General features: G+C 31.4%; 1 protein-coding gene and 1 long non-coding RNA gene across 2 annotated transcripts; both read right to left on the reverse strand.

The window, feature by feature from the left end:
• Positions 1-9,960: 9,960 nt before the first annotated feature.
• On the reverse strand, positions 9,961-11,191 carry LOC105781139 (transcription factor bHLH94). Its single transcript, XM_012605707.2, has 3 exons — positions 10,710-11,191; positions 10,301-10,624; positions 9,961-10,224 (listed from the first exon to the last, which is right to left on the reverse strand). Exons 1-3 carry the CDS (start codon positions 11,118-11,120, stop codon positions 10,096-10,098), a joined length of 864 nt encoding a protein of 287 aa, XP_012461161.1. The 5' UTR covers positions 11,121-11,191; the 3' UTR covers positions 9,961-10,095.
• A 7,045-nt stretch (positions 11,192-18,236) lies between these two features.
• Positions 18,237-19,519, reverse strand: LOC128035938 (uncharacterized). The gene is made up of 2 exons (XR_008192606.1): positions 19,362-19,519; positions 18,237-18,443 (listed from the first exon to the last, which is right to left on the reverse strand). It is a non-coding gene; the product is annotated as an uncharacterized LOC128035938 (long non-coding RNA).
• Between the last annotated feature and the right edge of the window lie 715 nt (positions 19,520-20,234).

The raw sequence follows: 20,234 nt of genomic DNA on the forward strand, positions 1-20,234 counted from the left end.
AGACCCTTCACGCATAGGCCAGAACCAGTGATAAAAGGATGGGTCAAGCCTAGCCAACCAAGCCTCGAGCCATTTTTAGGTCGCCAACAAGTCTGGGCTAAAGGCAGACGAAGCCCAAATGAGAAAATGACTTTTGACTTTGGATAAAGCAAAGACAGTATGTACAAAACCCCAATGATTGGGCCTGCACCAACCCACGGGAACAAGGCTGAAAACGAAGGGATAAACTAAGGCAAGCTTGGTGATGGGAGTAAGCCCATCTTAGAGAACACAGGTAACATTAAAGGGTCTTTGGTATATCGAGCTAACTTAATCAAATAAGGCCCAAAGAAGGCAACAACTAGGTATTTGAAAAAAGGAGATTCAAACCTAACTCGATATGGCGAGGTGACCAGAGGCATGTGACCCTCGTGTAAATCCGTGGACCCTGAGAAGAAAGCACAGGGAATTTTGACTATCATTGATTAGTCGATGAGCATAGGGAACATGGGGGAGCAACAAAACAAAGAACTGAGAGAAGAGCGCCCCAAAAACGGGGTTTTGGGGGTCATTGTGTACCCTAACAGTCAGTCAAATATAAGGGATTTGCAGGAATTCTTGGCAACTCCAACGGTAGGTGTTATTGGCACTGCAAAGTATTCGGTGTTCTTTTTAAAGAAAAATTCAGCCTAGAATTAGGGTTACCACGTACAGAAGTAGAACAGGAACGTACTAGCACCTAGTGTAATTTTCTTCGGTGTGAGGTGGTGTGAATGCCAATGGTAGCCAAAAGGGGAGGAAGTTAAATAGAGTCATTAAATACAAAGGTAGCCCTTTTAAGGCTTCCCCTTAAAACTCCCACTTGCTGAGTCAGTTAGCAACATGGTCAAGTTATTACAAAGCTAGTTCCAACAGGGGTTGGTAAACGAAGTTTCCAAAGTGACGGAAGAGAAGTCAGGAGAGCAGATAGGAGTTGGTCAGTAATTTTTAGAAGCTTTATTTAACCGTTTTTTTAATAATAAACTCTATATTATCAATATTTTCTTGGAATTGTCAAGGATGCGCGAGTGAGAAGTTTCTTCACTTTTTTAAATAATATAATATGAAGTATAAATCGGATATTGTTAGCCTATTAGAACCAAAAGTTAGTGGTCGCAAAGCTGATGCGATAATTGTAAAATTAGGGTTGCATTACTCCCATCGAGTAGAAGGTAGGAGGTTTTCAGGGGGAATCTGGATTGGTTAGAAAAACTCAGTACGTCTTGAAATTATCCGAAACCACCATTAGTTCATCCTAACACGAGTTCTTTTAGGAATTCTCATACAAATGACCTTAATTGTTTTTTGTGTATGGAAGCCTAAATAGAATAATGAGAAGATTGTTATGGGAAGTATTAAAAAAAACTATACCTATCACCGTTGTCCCTTGGATGGCAGAGGGAGATTTCAACATTATTCTATCTGAGAATGATAAAAAAAGGAGGGAGTGCTATTGGGAGTCGTTGTCCTTACTTTGGGGAGTTTTTTTAGGCTAACAACCTACATGATCTAGGGTTTCGATGGCCATCCTTCACATGGCAAAGATGAGGAGTCTTTCAAAGGCTAGACCAAACACTTGATAATACTACTCGGATTCGAACCTTCCCAAAGTGTTTAGTGACGTATCTAGTTAGAATTAAGTCTGATCATCAACCTCTACTAATTAACTTATGTCTGAAATTCAACGTAGCAAAAGGACATCCCTTCCGGTTTCTGCCAAGATGGGCTAAGCATCAGAGTTTCTCAAGTACTATAACCAAATTAAGGGAATATAATGGGGACATGTCTGACACTTTAGGAAAGCTTACCGTGGGACTAAAAGAGTGGAATAAAAAATTTACAGACATATTGGAACGCGTAAGCGGGAACTAGTGTAGTCCTTAAGTAAGATCCAACAAAAAATAGAAAGGACGAGTTCAGACGCGCTAGCACAGAGAGAGATGGATATAAGGGAGGAGCTTGAAGAAGTGCTTAATCATGAAGAGCTACTTTGGAAGCAAAAATCAAGGTGTGACTGGCTTAAATTAGGGGACAGGAACATAGTTTTTTCATAGTAGGACAATTCATAGAAGAAATGCCAACCGTATCAGTGCATTGCGTAATGAGAATGGAGATTGGTTATATGATTCGGATGAGATTCAATTAGAAGTGGTGAGGTATTTTCAAAAGCTATATGGAGAAAAGCCAAATAGGACGAGCGACTTACCCCCTAGTCGTTTTCCTCACCTAGAACAAAAAGATAGATTTTTTAGGAAAAGAAGTCTCAAACGACGAAATTAAAATGATCCTTTTTAATATGACTCTTTTAAAAGCACCAGGGAATGACGGGTACCATGCTTTCTTCTTTTAAAACCAATGGAACAGTATTTGAGGTGCAATTTTTGATTGGATCAAAGACGTTTTCAAATGCAAGCCTATTGATCCAGAGTTAAATAATACATTTATTGTGCTTATACAAAAAATTGTTCAACTTGAAGAGATATCTCAGTTTAGACCCATCAGTCTCTGTTCAGTTCTTTATAAGTTAGTTATGAAAACTACAGCCAACAAGTTCAAGTTGGTGTTCCCAAAAATTATTTCACAAGAACAAGTCAGGTTTATTGCTAGTCAAAATATTTTCGATAATATTATCATTGCCCAAGAAGTTATTCATTCCATACGAAGGAAGAATAAGAAGTGGATGACAGTTAAAATATATCTAGAAAAGCCTATGATAGAGTTCGTTGGGACTTTATTGATAGCTTTATTCAAACGGCAGGTATCTAAGACTTTTTACAGAACGTAATTATGTCAACTATCTCGACGTATACTATGCAGGTTTTGTGGAATAGGGTCCCCCATTGAAAATTTTAAGCCAACAAGAGGAGTTAAACAAGGATGTCCCTTATCACCATATCTTTTTGTTCTATGTATGGAGTGGCTAGGGCACAGTTTTAAAACAATTGAAGCTTCAGGTGAATGGAGCCCGATTAGGTTATCTAGAGCGGTTCCAACCTTGTCGCACCTATTTTTTGCTGATGATTTGGTGATTTTTTCAAAAACAAACATAAAACACGACTTGTTATTAAAAGAAATTCTCGATTGCTTTTGTAATTTTTCAGGCCATTGGGTGAATGCACGCAAAACCAATATGTTTTTCTCAAGTGGAGTGGAAGAAACTTTAAGTAGTAGGATAAGCCGATTACTAGGCTTACAGAGGGCCCAAGAGTTAGGATCATACTTAGGGATCACACTTTTCCATAGCTGAGTTACTAATGTTACACTGCATTTTGTGGTTGAGAAGGTTAGAGCAAAGCTATGTAATTGGGATGCAAAACAACTTTTTATCGCAGGTAGGCTCACTTTGGCACAGTCAGTTCTCTTCTCCATCACAAATTATTTTATGCAGTCCATGCAAGTCCTTAAAGGAGTATGCAAAGAAATTGAACGACTGGCAAGACAATTCATTTGGCGTCTAATATTGGGACCCGAAAAATGGCACTAGTTGATTGGGGATCCATATGTCAACCTCGCAAGTGTGGAGGCTTGGGCATTTGATGACTAGAAGATCAAAATGCTTCTTTCCTGCTCAAATTAAGTTTTAACCTTGTCTCCAAAGAAAATACTTTGTAGGTACGGGTCTTACGCTCCTAATATTTTGTAGGTAAGGGTCCATCAGAACAGGTATTGGCTGTCAAAAGTATGGCCATTATTGGAGGCGTTCAAAGATTGGTTGCTGAAATAAATAGTCAAAAAGATTGCCAACATCCCTCCTCCGCACCCCCTAGTAGGTCCGAACAAAATTTTCTAGATACATACGTCAAACAGGGGCTTCTGGGTTAAGAGTGCGTATCAAATGATAAAAGAAAACACATGGAATGAGCAGGATGGAAAAAGGGAGGATGTCTGGACCTTCCAAGGTCCACAGCGAGTCCAATTTTTTTATGGCTAATGTATAAACAACGACTAGTTACTAAACTTGAATGGGTCAGAAGAGATATTAGTCAAAATGGAGCTTGTCCAATGTGCCAATATGAAACAGAAAACATCTTACAAGTGCTTAGAGAGTGTCCGACAACTAAAGATATTTGGAAGTTGATTTTTTCAGAAGCTTGCTAGTCTCAGTTCTTCTCTGATAATTTATTAGAACGGGTTAAGATAAATCAAGGAGATCATGGACGACTACCGAGGCATGGAGTCCCCTGGTCAACACTTTTCAGCATACTAGCTTGGTGTATATGTAAAAATAGGAACCTTTTTGTATTTCAAGGGCTAACATAGAGTTCTGTGGAAGCCATTAAAGTGTCAATAAGTTAGGCAAAGCAGTATAACGTAATTAGTAATTGGGATTCATCTAGGAATAACAATTCAAAGTATCTTTTAGGAAATTGCCTGAATGGTAGGGTAGTTTGAATGTTAGCTTTAGTCAGATTAATTTAGGATTTCTTTTTTTCACAAAAAAATAATATTCTATATAACTAGTGAGGCTTTTTTTCTTTTGGTATGGTAAAATTATATATGGTAAGATTTGAATACATGCCACCAATATTTTTAAAATATTTTCTTTACCACTTCAACCAAAGCATTATTTTTTATGAGTACTTTATATTTGAGTTTTATTTAATCTCATTATTTGATATTTATAAATATTTTTATATAACATATTAAATATTTTTCAAAATAATGATAAATTTAAAATGATGCACCGAAGCAAACAACTACTTGTACAAATCGGTACCAGTAGAAAAACGGTACGTCCACTAGTACGATATTGACTACCTTAGGAACTATATTAGAGAATTTTTTTATCTAATAATTTTTTAAAGATAATTTTTAAAATTGATATTTGTTAAAATAGATATATGAACATATTTTAATATATTTTTTAAATTATAATATTATTATATTCTTTTTGAAATTTAAACTATTAAATTATTAAACCATTAAAAGTATGTTTTAAAATATGACAATTACTTTATTTTTAGAGTCCATTTTAAATTTTTTTTAAAAATTTAAAATTTATTACATTGTTTATATTTTTTTAGAGAAAAAAATCATCTTTAAAAATAAATTAGCACAACAAAAAAAAAGGACCACTAAACTCAAGCCAATAGATTTACTTTGTACACCCAATTTTACTTTCCGAGATCCTCATTCGCATGATCTACTTGAACAATATTTATAATTTTCGAGGAGAAAGGAAGGGAAAAGAATCCAATTTCATATGGTTTGCACATAATAAGACCGCTCAAGCAAGAGAATGAACTGTCTTATTGGCACATTGAAAATCTAACAGAAGAACAAATGCTAAACACTAAACAATTAGACTAAATTTATTATTATAACAAAAAATAAATAAAAAGGTAAGACACTTATTTTTTAGATAATATCTACAAAAATAAAATTACATGTTATTTAATTTTGTTTATATTATTCATTATATATAGATTTAATATTTTTAAAATTACCATAAATCCAACTATTTTTTTAAGTCAATTATATGTAAATTTAATAATTTTACATAACACAAACCCGAGCATATTTTTTTGGTAAAATAAAACAATTACTTGTCTAAATTACAAAAATTATTCTAAAGAGGAAAAAAACCCCTTATCCTGTCAGAATCAATAAAAACTAAACTCTCCATTGGGGGGGAATCAAAAACTTGCAGCTCCTCTTTATTGACCAAAGTCAACTTTGCTAAGCAGCCTGCAACCTGGTTTTGCTCTCTAGGGATATATAGCAAAAGTTACTGACCTTCTTGGGACAAAATGCGTTGTATCCTTCTGATCAAAGCTGAGTTCGAAGAATTAAAGAAACTTCTTTGTATGGCTTTCACAACTTCTAAGCTATCAGATTGAATTATCACCTTATCATAACCACCACGTTGAATGAGTTTAAGTCCCTCTAGGATTCCCTAAAGTTCTGCATCAAAAATCGAATATTTCCCTAGATATCTATTATATCCAAAAACCCAATCACCAGTCTCATCCCGCACTATTTCCTCAGCAGCTGCGTTACCAGAATGCAATTGAACGGCACCATCTGTATTCATCAAGAGCCATTTTTCACTTTTCGACTCTCCAATGTAAGTCTCACAACAGCTAATCAGATCGACAATGATGTCAGAAAAATACTTTTTGGCCCAACTGCTTAAAACTTTAACTATTTCCTCCGGGTTCCAAGTTCTTCCTTAAAAAATTAAAAGGTTGTGGTTCTTACATATACGCCAAGCAAGTAGACCAAAGAAGCATGACCAATTGGCTCCTCTCTCGTGTATCTTGGTAGTGTCCTGCACATTAAAATAAATTCGATCATGTAAACTGTTTGAAAAAAATTCGTTAGATGACTTACTTGGATGACCTGTCTCCAGATTGCCTTAGCAATTGTGCAATCTTTAAGAATATGAAGGATACCTTCCAAAGCATGACCACAAAGAGGACAAGAGAGATCGACTGCTATTCCCCGCTTAACCCTTTCCACATTGCTAAGAAGACTTTGTTTCAGAATAGTCCATCAGAAGAAACTAACCCTTTGAAGACCTGGCAACTTCCAAGCACACTTCCATTTATCATCTTTAGCACTCCAAGACGCCATAATACACATAATACGCCATATCACATCATCCGATAGCCATATTTTAAAAATATCCAAGTTCCACAAACCTTCCTCAGTAACCATTTCATTGAGTAGACAATCAAAATCAATATTGACATTGGCGGGTATAAGTTTATTCAAAGGCCCCACCTCCGAAACCTAATTATCCTTCCAACATCTAATTCTGTTACCATTACTTACATACCATATTAGGTTTTCCCATAATAAAGGCCAAACCTTTGAGAGAGATTTCCAAAGAAAAGAACTCTTAGTTTGCATAATACAGTCTAGAAAATTATCATTTAACCAATATTTTGACCTAATTACTTGGACCCATAAAGTCTCCTTATCCGAAACTATATTAAACCCAAGTTTCATTAAGAACGATATATTTTGGTCTCGAAGTTTCCTTAGCCTAAGACCACCATACTCTTTAGGTTGGCAAATACAACCCCATCCAACTAAAGACATCTTTTTGCCCTCAGAAGAACCCTAAATGAATCTTTTCACCAATCTTTTTATTATGCAATTAAGACAATTCACATTTAATTTTTAATAATTAATTTTAGATTATAAAATTAAGACAATTCATATTGCTAAAGCTGATGATTTTATATCTCAGTCTTTTATTGATTGAGTTTGAAATTTTTTTATAAAAGCTTGTTATTTATGCACATAATGGTTTAGAGAAATTATTGAGTGAACGCCTCTGGTTAATATCTAAATCATTACTTATGAGAACTAAACTTCCTATTTCATCATGAGATTATGTTGATTTACGTGTTGTACACATCAAGTCAACAAGTTATAAGTACTTCCCATTACAATTGATTTTTGGTCAAGAGCTAAATATTTCCCATCTTAGAAATTTTGTATGTGCATATATGTTTCAATTGCTCCAGCACAACGCAAAAAGATGTGTGAATCCTCAAAGAAAGTTGGGAATATATATTACTTACAAGTCTCATTATATTATTAGATGTTTTGAATGTATTGAAGATTCAATTATGACATGATTTGTGATTACTATTTTAATTTGATAGTTTTTCGATATTAGGGAGAGTAATAATAGCTTAATGAAACCATTACTTGTAATGAGTTATCATTATCTAGATCCTATAGAGAGTATTTTGAACCAGAAGTTTAAAAAGGATAACTCATTTTATTAAAAGTTAACTATCAAATGTATTTACAAACTTAATGAGAATAACCAAGTGTTGTATACCATATAATATCTTGAATCAAAGTCCTAGTAAGACAATCAATTAGAATAAATCGTAGATTGATCGGTTCCAAAGATGAAAATTCTTCTACATGGTCATATAGTGGAGGCGAGTGCTCCAAAAAAACCCAAGACATAATTAATAACTAAAACTCTAGAAGTGATTCAGGTACCTGAAATTGAAGATTAAAATAGTGAAAATAAAGAAATCTCGATAAGTTATGTCATTTTGAGAAAACGTGGAACCGATAATAAAAGTGGTCGAAAATAATTTTGCATGCAATATTATTGTTGAAATAATGAAATAAAAGGAGAATCTTAAATAAATCTATTGAGAAATATAAATATGAAATAGATTGGTCAAAATAGAAAGACGCAACTCAAGTACAATTAAATTTGTTGAGTTTTGGAACAATAGTTTAAATATCTAAAGGTATAAAGCCAGTAAGTATACAAATGAAGTAGTTTTGCAAAAAACTGAATAAAATATGAAGTTTTTGTTAAATCCTAGCATTGATTATAAAAATATATAATATTCTTTTGTGGTGGATGCAATAACTTTTAGATATATTATTAAACTAACAGTTCATAAAGGATTTAAATTATGTCTAATGGTTGTTGTTACAACCTTTTATGAATCACTATATAGTAAAGTTTATATTAAAATTCTTGAAGGATTTAGAATGCTAGAATCATATTGAAATTCTCAGAAATTGCTCATTTATATGAATTAAAATAATTTAAACATGTGCGTAAATTTGTCTTTGTGAATGGTAGTTGAAGGAGGATTATAAAATGATCCAAAATGACTGCTTTTATTTTTATTAAAAAATCATTCCTAAAGTTTGTTATGATTATTGTTAAAACTCCTGAAGATATCTTAATATATTTCTCCAAAAAAATTTCTCATTCGCGACTTTCAAAAAAATGGTGATATAAATGTTTAGCAAATACAATCAAATAGTCATTTGAAAAGCCAATATTCAAGATTGAATATGTAGGATATGATATATTATGTGATGTTTTCATGAGGGAGAGTAAATACATTCTGTACTCTTTTTTCCTTAACCGAAGTTTTGTTGCATTGAGTTTTCCTGGTAAGGTTTTTAATGAGATAGTATGTTATGTGTATTATAGATATGTGTACTCTTTTTCCTTTACTAGGAATTTTTTTCCCACAGGGTTTTCATCTTAGTAAGGTTTTAATAAGACACATTATCTACCAATGGATATTTAAGGGGGAGTGTTATGAATATATTATTATTAAGTGGATGTCCATCAAGATTAAGATAAGTTCTGATGTACTTTAAATTCTAGTAGTCATTAGAAGTAGAGTTCTATTTCATGTATACTTTTATGTCTATAAATATAAACTTTGGAGAAACATTGTAGAGAATTTCCATTGACCAATAAAATACGCTTTCTATTTTGCTCTTCCATTTTCTTTGTTCTTTACTCTTTATTTTTTTATTTTATAATAATACTTTAGTTATAAGTGAACTGGTAAAGTGTTTATAGGCATGGACATTGTTATCAATATAATAGGACATGAGTTTAAGTACGCTGAAGTATATTATTTTCTTATTTATGGGTTAGAGAAGAAAAGACTAACAGATATGATCGGAAATATGATTGTTTAAAAAAATTTCTCTTAAGCTTAAGTTTAATACTGAGAACTACAATCATAAATTGCCATCGTTAGTTTGGGACATACATTGTTATGTATTGAAAAAACATGTTCCGAGGGATATATGCCCTTAGAATTGACGTGGTCCATGCTCACTCTCACCATTGTTATGTAATTTCCATTTTCTGAATAATTATTTTCTAAAATGGAGTTTTGTCTTTCTCTTACAACTATTAAAAAGAAACTATTTATTTACCATATTTTTCCTATATGAAAAAAAATAATGATAAAATATATAATTTTAGAATTGAAATAAGTTGAATCATATTAATAAAAGAAATAAATTCAATCTTAAATGTTTTAAAAATAAAATCAAATAATAGGATAATATTTTTTATATTAACAATAATAACTATATTAATCGAACTAAAACTCGTTCAGCAGGTAGAACTTATTTGAATCCAAATGATTTTGCGGAAAAAAAAAAAGAAAAAGAGAATTTTAAGGGACGCTTAAAAGGGGAAAAAGAGGCAGAATTTTAATTGTTATTTAATTGAAGAATGAAATGCGAAATTAAGGGACATGAATGGGAGTAGGGAATTTCCTGGACACCCAGAAGTGAGAAAAGTGAAAATTGAAGAGGGAAACAAAATCATGGGAGAATTGAATTAAATGAATTGAACATAGCATCATCACCATCATCACCTTCATTTCTACATAGCAACTGATTCACTGCTGAAGCAATTCCATCCCCTGTAGTCAGCTTGCAATCATCTTCTACCTGCATTCCCAAACATCAATTTATAACCACATCCGTCTTAAATAGTAGCAATTATTTGGTAATAATAGATAATTACCTTGAGAGTGAGAGAATAGAGGACAATTAGAGCAGCGGTTGTGACATTGAGATGAAGGATGGTGAGACGCATAGCATTCAAGCCTGAAACCAATCTGAAGAGCAGAGAGGGTCGCCTTTTCCATCTTATTTTTAGGTTTGCATGCCTCTCATTTACGTTAACTTCTATGTCACCAATGGGTGTTGAGTACTGTGGGGATGTGAAGAAGTCATCAAATTTTGGTGTTTCTTCTTTTACCTCTTTCTGACCACTTAGCCATTGAAGCCTTTGCTCTAGCTCTTTTACAAAATTGATAGCTCCCCCTATAATGGATGCTTGATCCCCCTATAAGAAACACAATATCTTTCACATCTTAGTTGGATACAATGAATGCGATTGCAGTGGTTAGTTAAAAGAGAAACATGCATACCCTTTGAGCATAAGATGGAGGCATTAAAGATCGAAGAAGGGAAAGATATTGATTCATTTGCTTTCTTCTATTGCGCTCAACTGTGATGTGAGTCATTCTCTGGTTCTCCATCTCTTCCTTGTTTTTTGGAGCCTTGGTGGATCGACGTCTCTTCCGGCGACCCATAGCCGACGGACCACTGGAATGGGGTAATGGTGGAGCCATTGAAGTTTGTGAAGAAGAACTAACCCGATGATCTCCATCAACTAGATTATTGGTATCTGATGTTTGGTTGCCAGGAATATGTTCAAAGCAGAATTTTTCTTCTTCTTTCCCCAACCCCAACCCGTAACTCCAATTCCCTCCTAACAACACATCTTTGCCGTTGTAACCAAACCAGTCTTGCTGGAATATCACTGCTTCCATTGCCATTGATCTTTCACTCTTTTCAGCTCAAAATTGAACAAAATTAACTTGATATTGTTTAGCTAAGACAAACACCCCCCCCCCCAAAAAAAAAAAAAAGAATGAATTGGGATATCAGCCTTGATGGGGATTGAGCTTGAACTTTGAGTGAAGAAGTGAGCTTTTTAAAGGGATTTTATAAGAAATTTCAGGGTTTTTTTTCAGGTTATGTTATTTAATATGTTAAATGTGATGCGACCGTAAACACAATTAAAAAGAAATATAAGATTTATACCGCATTATTGCACGTGAAATAGTATGAAATTTTATTGAGAAAAAGGAAAAGAAAACAAAGGCCAAATGGTACAAAAATGAGATTTCCACAACAAGAATAGTAATTTGATCTGTCGATGGAATGTGACATAGGAAGGATTAGTACCACCAATCTAGGTTACCTCCCAAATTCTTGACCATACTTAAAGCCTTTCTTCCTTACACCGCATAACTTACAATTTGTCAACCTCTATTCAATCACATCAAGAAGTAATTCTCTAATATTGAAAAGGTTAATGAAGACCCTCATCCTGCCTATAGAGTTCATCCGTACCGCCATCTTCTCTTCTATCCTGAAATCTCCCTTCAATTAACCATCATACATTGTTTAACAATATCTTTTGTTTGCAGAATCACGGTCATTGGATTTAGGATTCTATTATTCATCATTGTTTAACACCAGATAGGCTACAACGTACAAGCCAATTCCACACCTAATTCTTGATCAAGTTTACCATCACCCCAACAAATAATCCATCTCCTGACCCACTCACTAATATTAGTATGATCCAAGTTAGAAACTCTAAACCAACAATTACTACCAAACCGAACTGCTTAGGTAAACTGATAACCCAAGAAGAGATTGTTCATAGTTCTTCCTTTTGTCTGAACAAAGAATAAGCAAATCATTCGTTAACTTGATATGCTTTCAGAACTCTACTCTACTAGGCAACCCTCCTACGCATAGTTTCTATAGTCTTTTTGTAGAAGTTTGAGTTTCCAAAGCTTACCCCAAACGGCCTTAGCCCACCCATTGATTGTAGTTTCTTTTGAACTCTCATCCCCTTACTTGAAATTTGATAGGCTAATCTCGTGGATAACTTGCCCGGATTACAATACTTCTAAATTACTATATCATCCCCTCTTATGCTTCTTTTATGCTTGTCGCTTTTGATGGTTTACTTTTTAGGAAGCTAATTTTGGCTCATGTGAGCAAGATACTGGCTATCTGTTAAAACATTTTTCATGAGATTGTATTCAGTTGATTCTTTGGTATCTCATGTGTGTTTGTGGAATGATGATAGGGGGAGTATGTATCATTTACTTGTGTTTTGTAAATAAAATCAAAATGGGAGATTGTTAGGAGGAAGGCTATCCAAGACTGATGACTGCAAACATCCTATTGAAACAATTATTTAAACATTTGTTCAGACAAGACCTATGGGACAATTTGAGTACTATGAGATGTTGGCATTTTGATTTAGGCCTACATATATGTTTTTATCATAAGCAAATGGACTTCAAGACCTATTTCTTTTCATCTCAAACCTTGGAAGTTAGAGACCAACATGTCTTATCACATAAAGCTTATCATTATCATTTAAAGTATTTATTTGGTGATTTATCTACTAAACTTACTTAGATAATAAGGTTGTGTTTTGGTATGATAGGCTTTTGTCCTAGATTATTATGCACCAAGTTGAAGTATTTATCTCCACAAAACTTGATCTTGAATACTGCCTCATTTGGCCTATAAATAGTCAACTATTTTGCATGTAAAGATGCATCTTTTGGAGAGTTCTATTGCTGATTTTGTCCGTTTATTTGTTGTCGACTTTTACTTGTATGTTGCACTTGTTTCATAAGATTTATTGGAGAGTTTTACTAGTTGTACTGTTAGATTTTTGGGGTGAGTGATTTGTAACAAGTCAGTGTTATTTATTGGAGCTGCAATTCTTCTTTATGTAAGAGTAGATTGGGCTTTAACTAATAGGTTACTAGATCGATTGTTGAATAAAATCATTTATTGAGTAAGGCTCCGCGTACTAGGATTAGTGAATTTGACTTACGTTAGCAAATCTCGTGTTTATTCTTCATCTACTCTTTTTTGCTTGTTGCCCGTGTTCTGATTAAACTCGTGTGTTTGAACACACAGTCTAAACACCAAATTGAGCAGGGAAGCAAACCGAGGTTCTTACATACTAGACCATATCTTACCTAAATAAAAGGTAAAAGTACCCTCAAGGCCCCTATACTAAGAGTTAAATTATATTTGTCCCCTTTATTAAAAATTGACAAATTAATCCATGTTCGTTAGATCAAAAAGCAAATTGATCCTTTTTGTTAAACAATCCATCCATTTCTTCTATTAAAAATTAGCGTAATAACCAGACAGTTACACATGACATGTCACGTGTACCTTATGCTGACTTATAGTGGCCAATTTTCAATAGTAGAATTGGATGAAATTTATAACAGAAAGATCAGTTTGCTCTTTAATCTAACATAAAAGAAACAAATATAACCCGATTCTCAATTCAAAGAACTCTATAATATTTTTATCCAAATAAAACGAAAAATATCAGAAGTTATATATAAATCTACAAGGTCTATACATTAATTAATCCAGTTAGGTTTGACGTGAGTGTATTTTTTTATAATATATTTTTAGATAATTTGATTAATGTGAAAAATCAATTGTACAATTAACAGACGCATTATTTTTATTGACATGATTATATTTAATTAATATGGTGGATGCTTTTGATGGGGCAACTTTGCTTAGACGAATTCAATAGCTAGATGATAGTGTCTAAAATTTACAATACAAGTAGAAGAAAAGCGTCAAACATAATCTATTGATGCAGGTATCGTATGAGTAGAGTAAATTATTGTACTAGAAAATTATATTATAGGTTCAATTTTCAAGAAAGATTGGAGGGATGCTTTGTATAAAATTAACTTTCTAGATAGAATCTTAACAAGGGTCAGCAAATTATGCCTAGATTTATTATAGTAGACGGATAGGAAGAGAGAAAAACTGTCTTAGGAAGAAAATGACAAATTTTGGGATGATTTAAAGGCGGAGAAACCATTTCTATTATAGTAGTACTAAAACTTCAAAACCTAATTTTTTTTTTTTAGAAATGAAATTATATTATAACGGTAAGGAGAACAAATAAGAAATAATATGGGATTACAAGGACAAATTATGTCATTTCATTCTCTATAATTTTATTTTCTTTGCTTTTTTCTATTATTCTTGGATTCTTCTTCTACAACTTTACTTTTTATTATATTTGGATTGACTTAAAGTATTGTTGAGTAATTCAGAGCATAAGCTCCAAATCTCTTTTGATCTACTTTTATTTTACAAGAACTTGAAAACATGTGAGTTTATTTAGGATGTATTTTGATATGTTGGAAAAAAAATGGAAAAGAAAGTGAAACCAAGGGTGTATACTAGCTTGGAATCAAATCCTATAATGCTTTTTTTTTTGGGTGGTGTGTTGGGTAGGTGGTAGGCAACATGTCTCTTAAGAGTAACTAAAGTTTGGTATGATCACATAATCCGATAGAAAGGTAGAAATGTTGATATGTTGTTAAGGCTTTCAATTGGATCATCCAATCGGATTTGATCTCTAGTGAATACATCATAAGGTTTAACAAAATTTTATTTGTGACCAAATGCAACATAATACTCTTTGCCAAGAAATGATTAAAAATGGTCTTAACAAAAGGTTTCAACCTGGGTATAGGTCCCATAGGTCAATCAATAGTGTTACTTACTGTTGGGTTTCTTGATTTTGATTTGGACTAGTCCAATTTCATCCATCGATTAATGTTGAATGAAGTTTCTTAGTTAATATGATTCAACTCTTTTTAGATTTTTTTAAATAATAATTTTATTACTTCAATTGTGGCTGCCTCTACAACTTTCTTTCTAGTTTGCATTATTAGAAGTGATGTAACACCATTGGACTTGGATGTAAAATTAAAAAAAATGGATTAAACAACTAGCTGTACCCCTAAGATGACTTTATTTGCCAATAATAATTAAGATAATGAGTAAAGTGTACCAAGGCTCAATATCTCTCTTCTAAAAAGTCTAAAGAAGTTTATACATACATACATATATTTCATTTTTAAAGTCGTAAAAGCATTTCATTTAAAACATTATGTGTTGCCCTAATAATTAGTACGTTCACCACCTTAAAACTCTAAATATGACCTGAATTTAATTTATGCTAATCACGATTTTATCCTTATCTTATAATTCACCCCGGAAAAAATGCCATCCAATTATCTTCACGTTTTTGTCTCCTCAGCCAATCACATGGGTGACCTTTTTTCCAGTATAAAATATTCTTCCCTAATTCTAAATGTGGTGTTTTTTTAAGCATGGAAACTAGTGAGCATACCTAACCACATAATTCACATAAAATCATCAGTGGTGACCAATTTTCTAACATGAAAATCTACCTAATTAATTCCTAAAGCTGACACATCCAAAATATAATTACAACAAAAATAAGGGTATTTTTATAAATTAAAAATCATATTTAAAAATCAAATTTTAGTACTAAATTTTATAAGCACTGAATTTATATTATAAAATTGTTTGATATATTAATAAAATTAAGCATCAAATATAATTATTTTCTTTGATAATAGAAAATTTTGATTTTTGAAAATTCATTATTTCATGATTTTAATCTTATTAATATGGTATTATTATTTTATTTTGAATAATTTTGATGATAAAAGTTAAATATTTTAATTTTTTGAAAATAAGATTTTAAAAAATAAAATCAAGTTTTTTTTTTTCACAAGCTATCTTGCCAATTCAAGGCTTTTTTGTTGAAAATATTAATTAAAAAGTTAATATAGTTATCAAACACAATTAAAAATAAATAAAATTTGATCTTCCCTAGGTATTTAGATTAAGTTCGAATCTTACCACTCCAGTCCAAACAGAAATAGGCTCAGACCGTAAAACGAATGAAGATACTTGTGATTTTCAATGGTTTATCAAACACGCCCTAAGGAAGCAACAAAACAGCATAGTTTGAAGTTATGAACCCCAACTTGTAATCTATTCATCGAGTGTTAATCTTCTTTAAAAATAGTCTCTAAGTTCAAATCACAGCTGTGACTGATAAAAAAAATCATTAGATACCCATAATTAGTGTCCTTGGAATATAAAACGAGAAACAAGAGTAAATGAAAGAGATGGAAAACTTGTGTTTGAACACCTTAGATAACATAGTTTCATTGAATCAAATTGTAATACGTCCCCATCACAATATGAGAGAAAAGGCAAACATATGTTTTCAACAATGAAAGGAAATGATTGCAGAAGGGGAAAAACTTTTTCTTTTCTTTGAAATTTATATCCTAAGAACGAGGCAAAATCATTGTCGACTAAAACCACTATCAAATCCCTAGACTGGACTGCCCACGACAATCCATACCTATCTACCCTTCAAATTTATACCTTTGCATGAATAATGTAGCAGCAAAAATGCTCATTCTCTTCCAATTAATTTCTTCTCAAATATTAATAATTAGGGTAAACTATACCCAACGTACCTGATTGAATTATTTTCATCATTTATTTCTAAAAAGTTATAAAATAACTATTGAATTATTCAAAAATTACACTTTGATCGCTCAACTTTAAAATGTAACAAAATGATCACTTAACTAATTGAAAGTTTTCTTTTTAAGTTACTAAATCGTAAAATTTAAGAGCCGATAATAATAATGGGAATTGTCATATTATTGAATTTGTGGTAATGAATCCTGCAACGTGTCATTATAACAGCCCTTTGATTAATATATTAATTTTATTATTAATATAATAATTACATAGTTTTTTTCCTCTCCATCCCATTCTAAGCAAAGACAGGGTAACAAAATCGCCTAATACTTTACTTTAATTTAATCAATAATATTAAAGTTTAGCCGATTTAGTCTTAACTCTATCGGCATAAATATTAGTATCAATGTTGGAAGAAGTGGGTTCAAATTCGTTAAAGCGCATTATCCTCCTATTTATATGAGTTAGGGAGGAGTTATAGGTAATTCTAAGCATTGTGTAAAAAAAAACACAGATATGATCAAAAACCTATAATGAAATTATTAAAAATAATTTTAAAATTTAAATCTTACTATTTATAAAATATTTCTTATTTTCAATTTATTTTTTATGAAAAAATTGCAATTCAAACTCAATTGATACATTTAACCATTCCTAAAATATGATACCTAATAAATTTAATATTCAATTTTTAACATCAATAATATATTTCTCTTATTCCAAAATTTAAAAATAAATTATATTTTTTATTTGAAGAGAAATTTCAAGATTAATATTTGATTCACTATCAATATATAGGTCACATGCACCATTAGTTAATAATAAAATGACACATAATCATTGGTGTAAAGTAAAAATATTAAAGGGCTTGAAAATAAATACTATGAACTTTATTGAACATAATAAAAGATTAATTTTTTTCTTTCGGGTTTCGGATTATAGATTTGAAGTTTTGAGTTTTGAGTTTTTATTTGATATTTTTATTTATTTATGTTTAATTATTATAATTATTATTTATTTTTTAAAATAAATAAATTTATTTTTATTTTTAAACCGTTTAATAATTTTTGTTTTACACAAGTGACAATACGTCATCTTATTATTAATTGATGGTACATGAGATCTATACTGTAACACCCCCTAACCCCGAACCATCGCCGGAACAGGGTTATGAAGCATTACCGGACATATCAGACAGTTTACAAAAATTCTTAAATAACTAACAAACATATTGAAATAAAATCATAAATTCATATGTTTGTTTACCAATTGACTTCATCTCTCTCTTTTTTTTTATTATAAATTTTATAAAAATTTCGGCAGCATTTCTGCTTATTTTTACATAGAACCCCCTGCAATTAAAACCATATCTTTTCGAAATATAACCAAATCAACCAATTCATTCCACATTCACATTTTCTATTCTAATTACTTCTAATCAAACTCAATCAACATAATATCAATTTAAAATTTAACAAGGTAATAAATAAATCAAAATAGATAAACTTCTTTCATAATAATTCATAAACTTTTAATACTAACATTTTTTTTAACCATTTATATTAAAACATAACAACCTTTATACACATCCTATGTACATGCCACATTACCCAAAGGAGAATATACATCACCAAAGTTATGCTGAAGTCGGGATTAATCTGGATGCTGAACCGGGACCTTTGACTTCTATCGACCTGCGCACGGAAACAACCGTACGCTGAGTATTTCATATTCATGGTATTACCATAATTCAAATTATAACAATAATAAACATGTAATGCATAATTCGTATATACAATTTAAATTCAATATTTCAACAATAGCAATTCATCAACCAATATCGTATATCCACAATTTGAGTTTGAACAAATCATGAACCTTAGGTTCATTTCTCAATCTCATTTCACATTTCAATTCACAATTCAACTTTTTTCATATCATTTCAATAGCTCGTTGACCAACTCGTTCGGTCTAGTTGATCAAATCATGAACCCTATTAACAAAACTCGGACTTTGGCGGATACACGGATCCAACCAAACACACCAGAATGGCACCCAGTGCTTCATCGGTAAAGCCGAAGAAAGTTGGTACCTAGTACCTCATCGAATCTATCCGAAGAAATATAGTGACACCCAGTGTCTCATCGACTCGAGGTCGAAGTATCCCTGAACTCTTCCAATCCTATGGCATGCCAACTATATCCGACTCAAATTCGACTAGTTAATAGGGTATTTAAATCACATATATTCTCAATTCAATCACAATTTCTCACTCTTTCAATTGAATCATTTTTCCACCTTTCAATCAATAATTATTTCACAAATTCACACATTTTCACAACTCAATACATTTCCATACAATTTAATACCATTCACAATTCGATTCAAATTCATTTCCGCTTTCAATCAACAAACAATTCAAATATTAATTCATATCAACTATTCAATTTAATTCCCACTCATAATAATAATAATAATAATAATAATAATAATAATACTAATAATAATATTAATACTAATATTAATACTTACCTCACATTTCATTTACTAGACACATATAAATTAAAATTTAGCATTTAATAATAAATAACTTGAATTATAGTAATACAAACCCGAATTTACTCGATTATTCCTCAATAACTTTCTCCTTTCCTTTGTGTGCCGATGCTTCGAGTTCCTTGTTAGCTATTAAACTTCAAGCTTCAAATCCCTAGTTTTCCCTTTTATTTTTCTTTCTCCTTTCCTTCCCCTGTTTTCGTCTCTTTCTCTGTTTCTTTTCTAGCTATTTTGTTTCTTTCTTTTACTTTATTCATTTTATTCATTAGTTAATAATAATAATAATAGTAATAATAATAATAATAATAATAATAATATATTTTAATATTATTTACTTAAATGATAAGTAAATATGTAATAATTACTAATATATGTATTTCATTTTTTCCACATGTCTTCATATACACCATACATTTGTCAACTTTTTATTTATTTAAAATATAATAATAATTTAATAATACTAATTTAATAATAATAATTTAATAACATTTTTAACACATAAAATCTCAGATTTTTATACTTATGCCGCCTCAAATTTGGCAATTGGCATAATTGCCTATTTAGTCCCTATTATTTTCTTTTAATTTATAATTAAACTTTCACTTCTATTGCAATTTAATCCCTTTTTGCTAATTATTCCTAATTAAGCTAAATTCACCTATCTAAAACCTAATTAAATACACAACTAGTCTAGAAAATATTACTAATAATTATTTTCAGACTCAGCTTACTAAGACGGAGGCCCGATATTATACTTTTCCGATGCCCGTGAATTTTGGGTCATTATATATACATTGACGGTGCATCAAATATTCTCCCCAATATATAAATAATTAACGTTAAAGAAAAAAAACTAAATCATTAGTCAATTGAAAATTAAGTTTAAAAAATATATATATTCTGAAAAATAAAGTGTTAAAATATATGAA

The sequence above is a fragment of the Gossypium raimondii genome, chromosome 13 (assembly GCF_025698545.1).
Source record: "Gossypium raimondii isolate GPD5lz chromosome 13, ASM2569854v1, whole genome shotgun sequence".
NCBI classification, from domain to species: Eukaryota; Viridiplantae; Streptophyta; class Magnoliopsida; order Malvales; family Malvaceae; genus Gossypium; species Gossypium raimondii.

Coding starts and splice junctions, on each gene's coding strand:
- LOC105781139 (XM_012605707.2), bottom strand. CDS start 11,120: ATGGCAATGGAAGCAGTGATATTCCAGCAAGACTGGTTTGGTTACAAC. Junction 10,625..10,709: donor CTCCATCTTATGCTCAAAGG/GTATGCATGTTT, acceptor TGTTTCTTATAG/GGGGATCAAGCATCCATTAT. Junction 10,225..10,300: donor TCTATTCTCTCACTCTCAAG/GTAATTATCTAT, acceptor TTGGGAATGCAG/GTAGAAGATGATTGCAAGCT.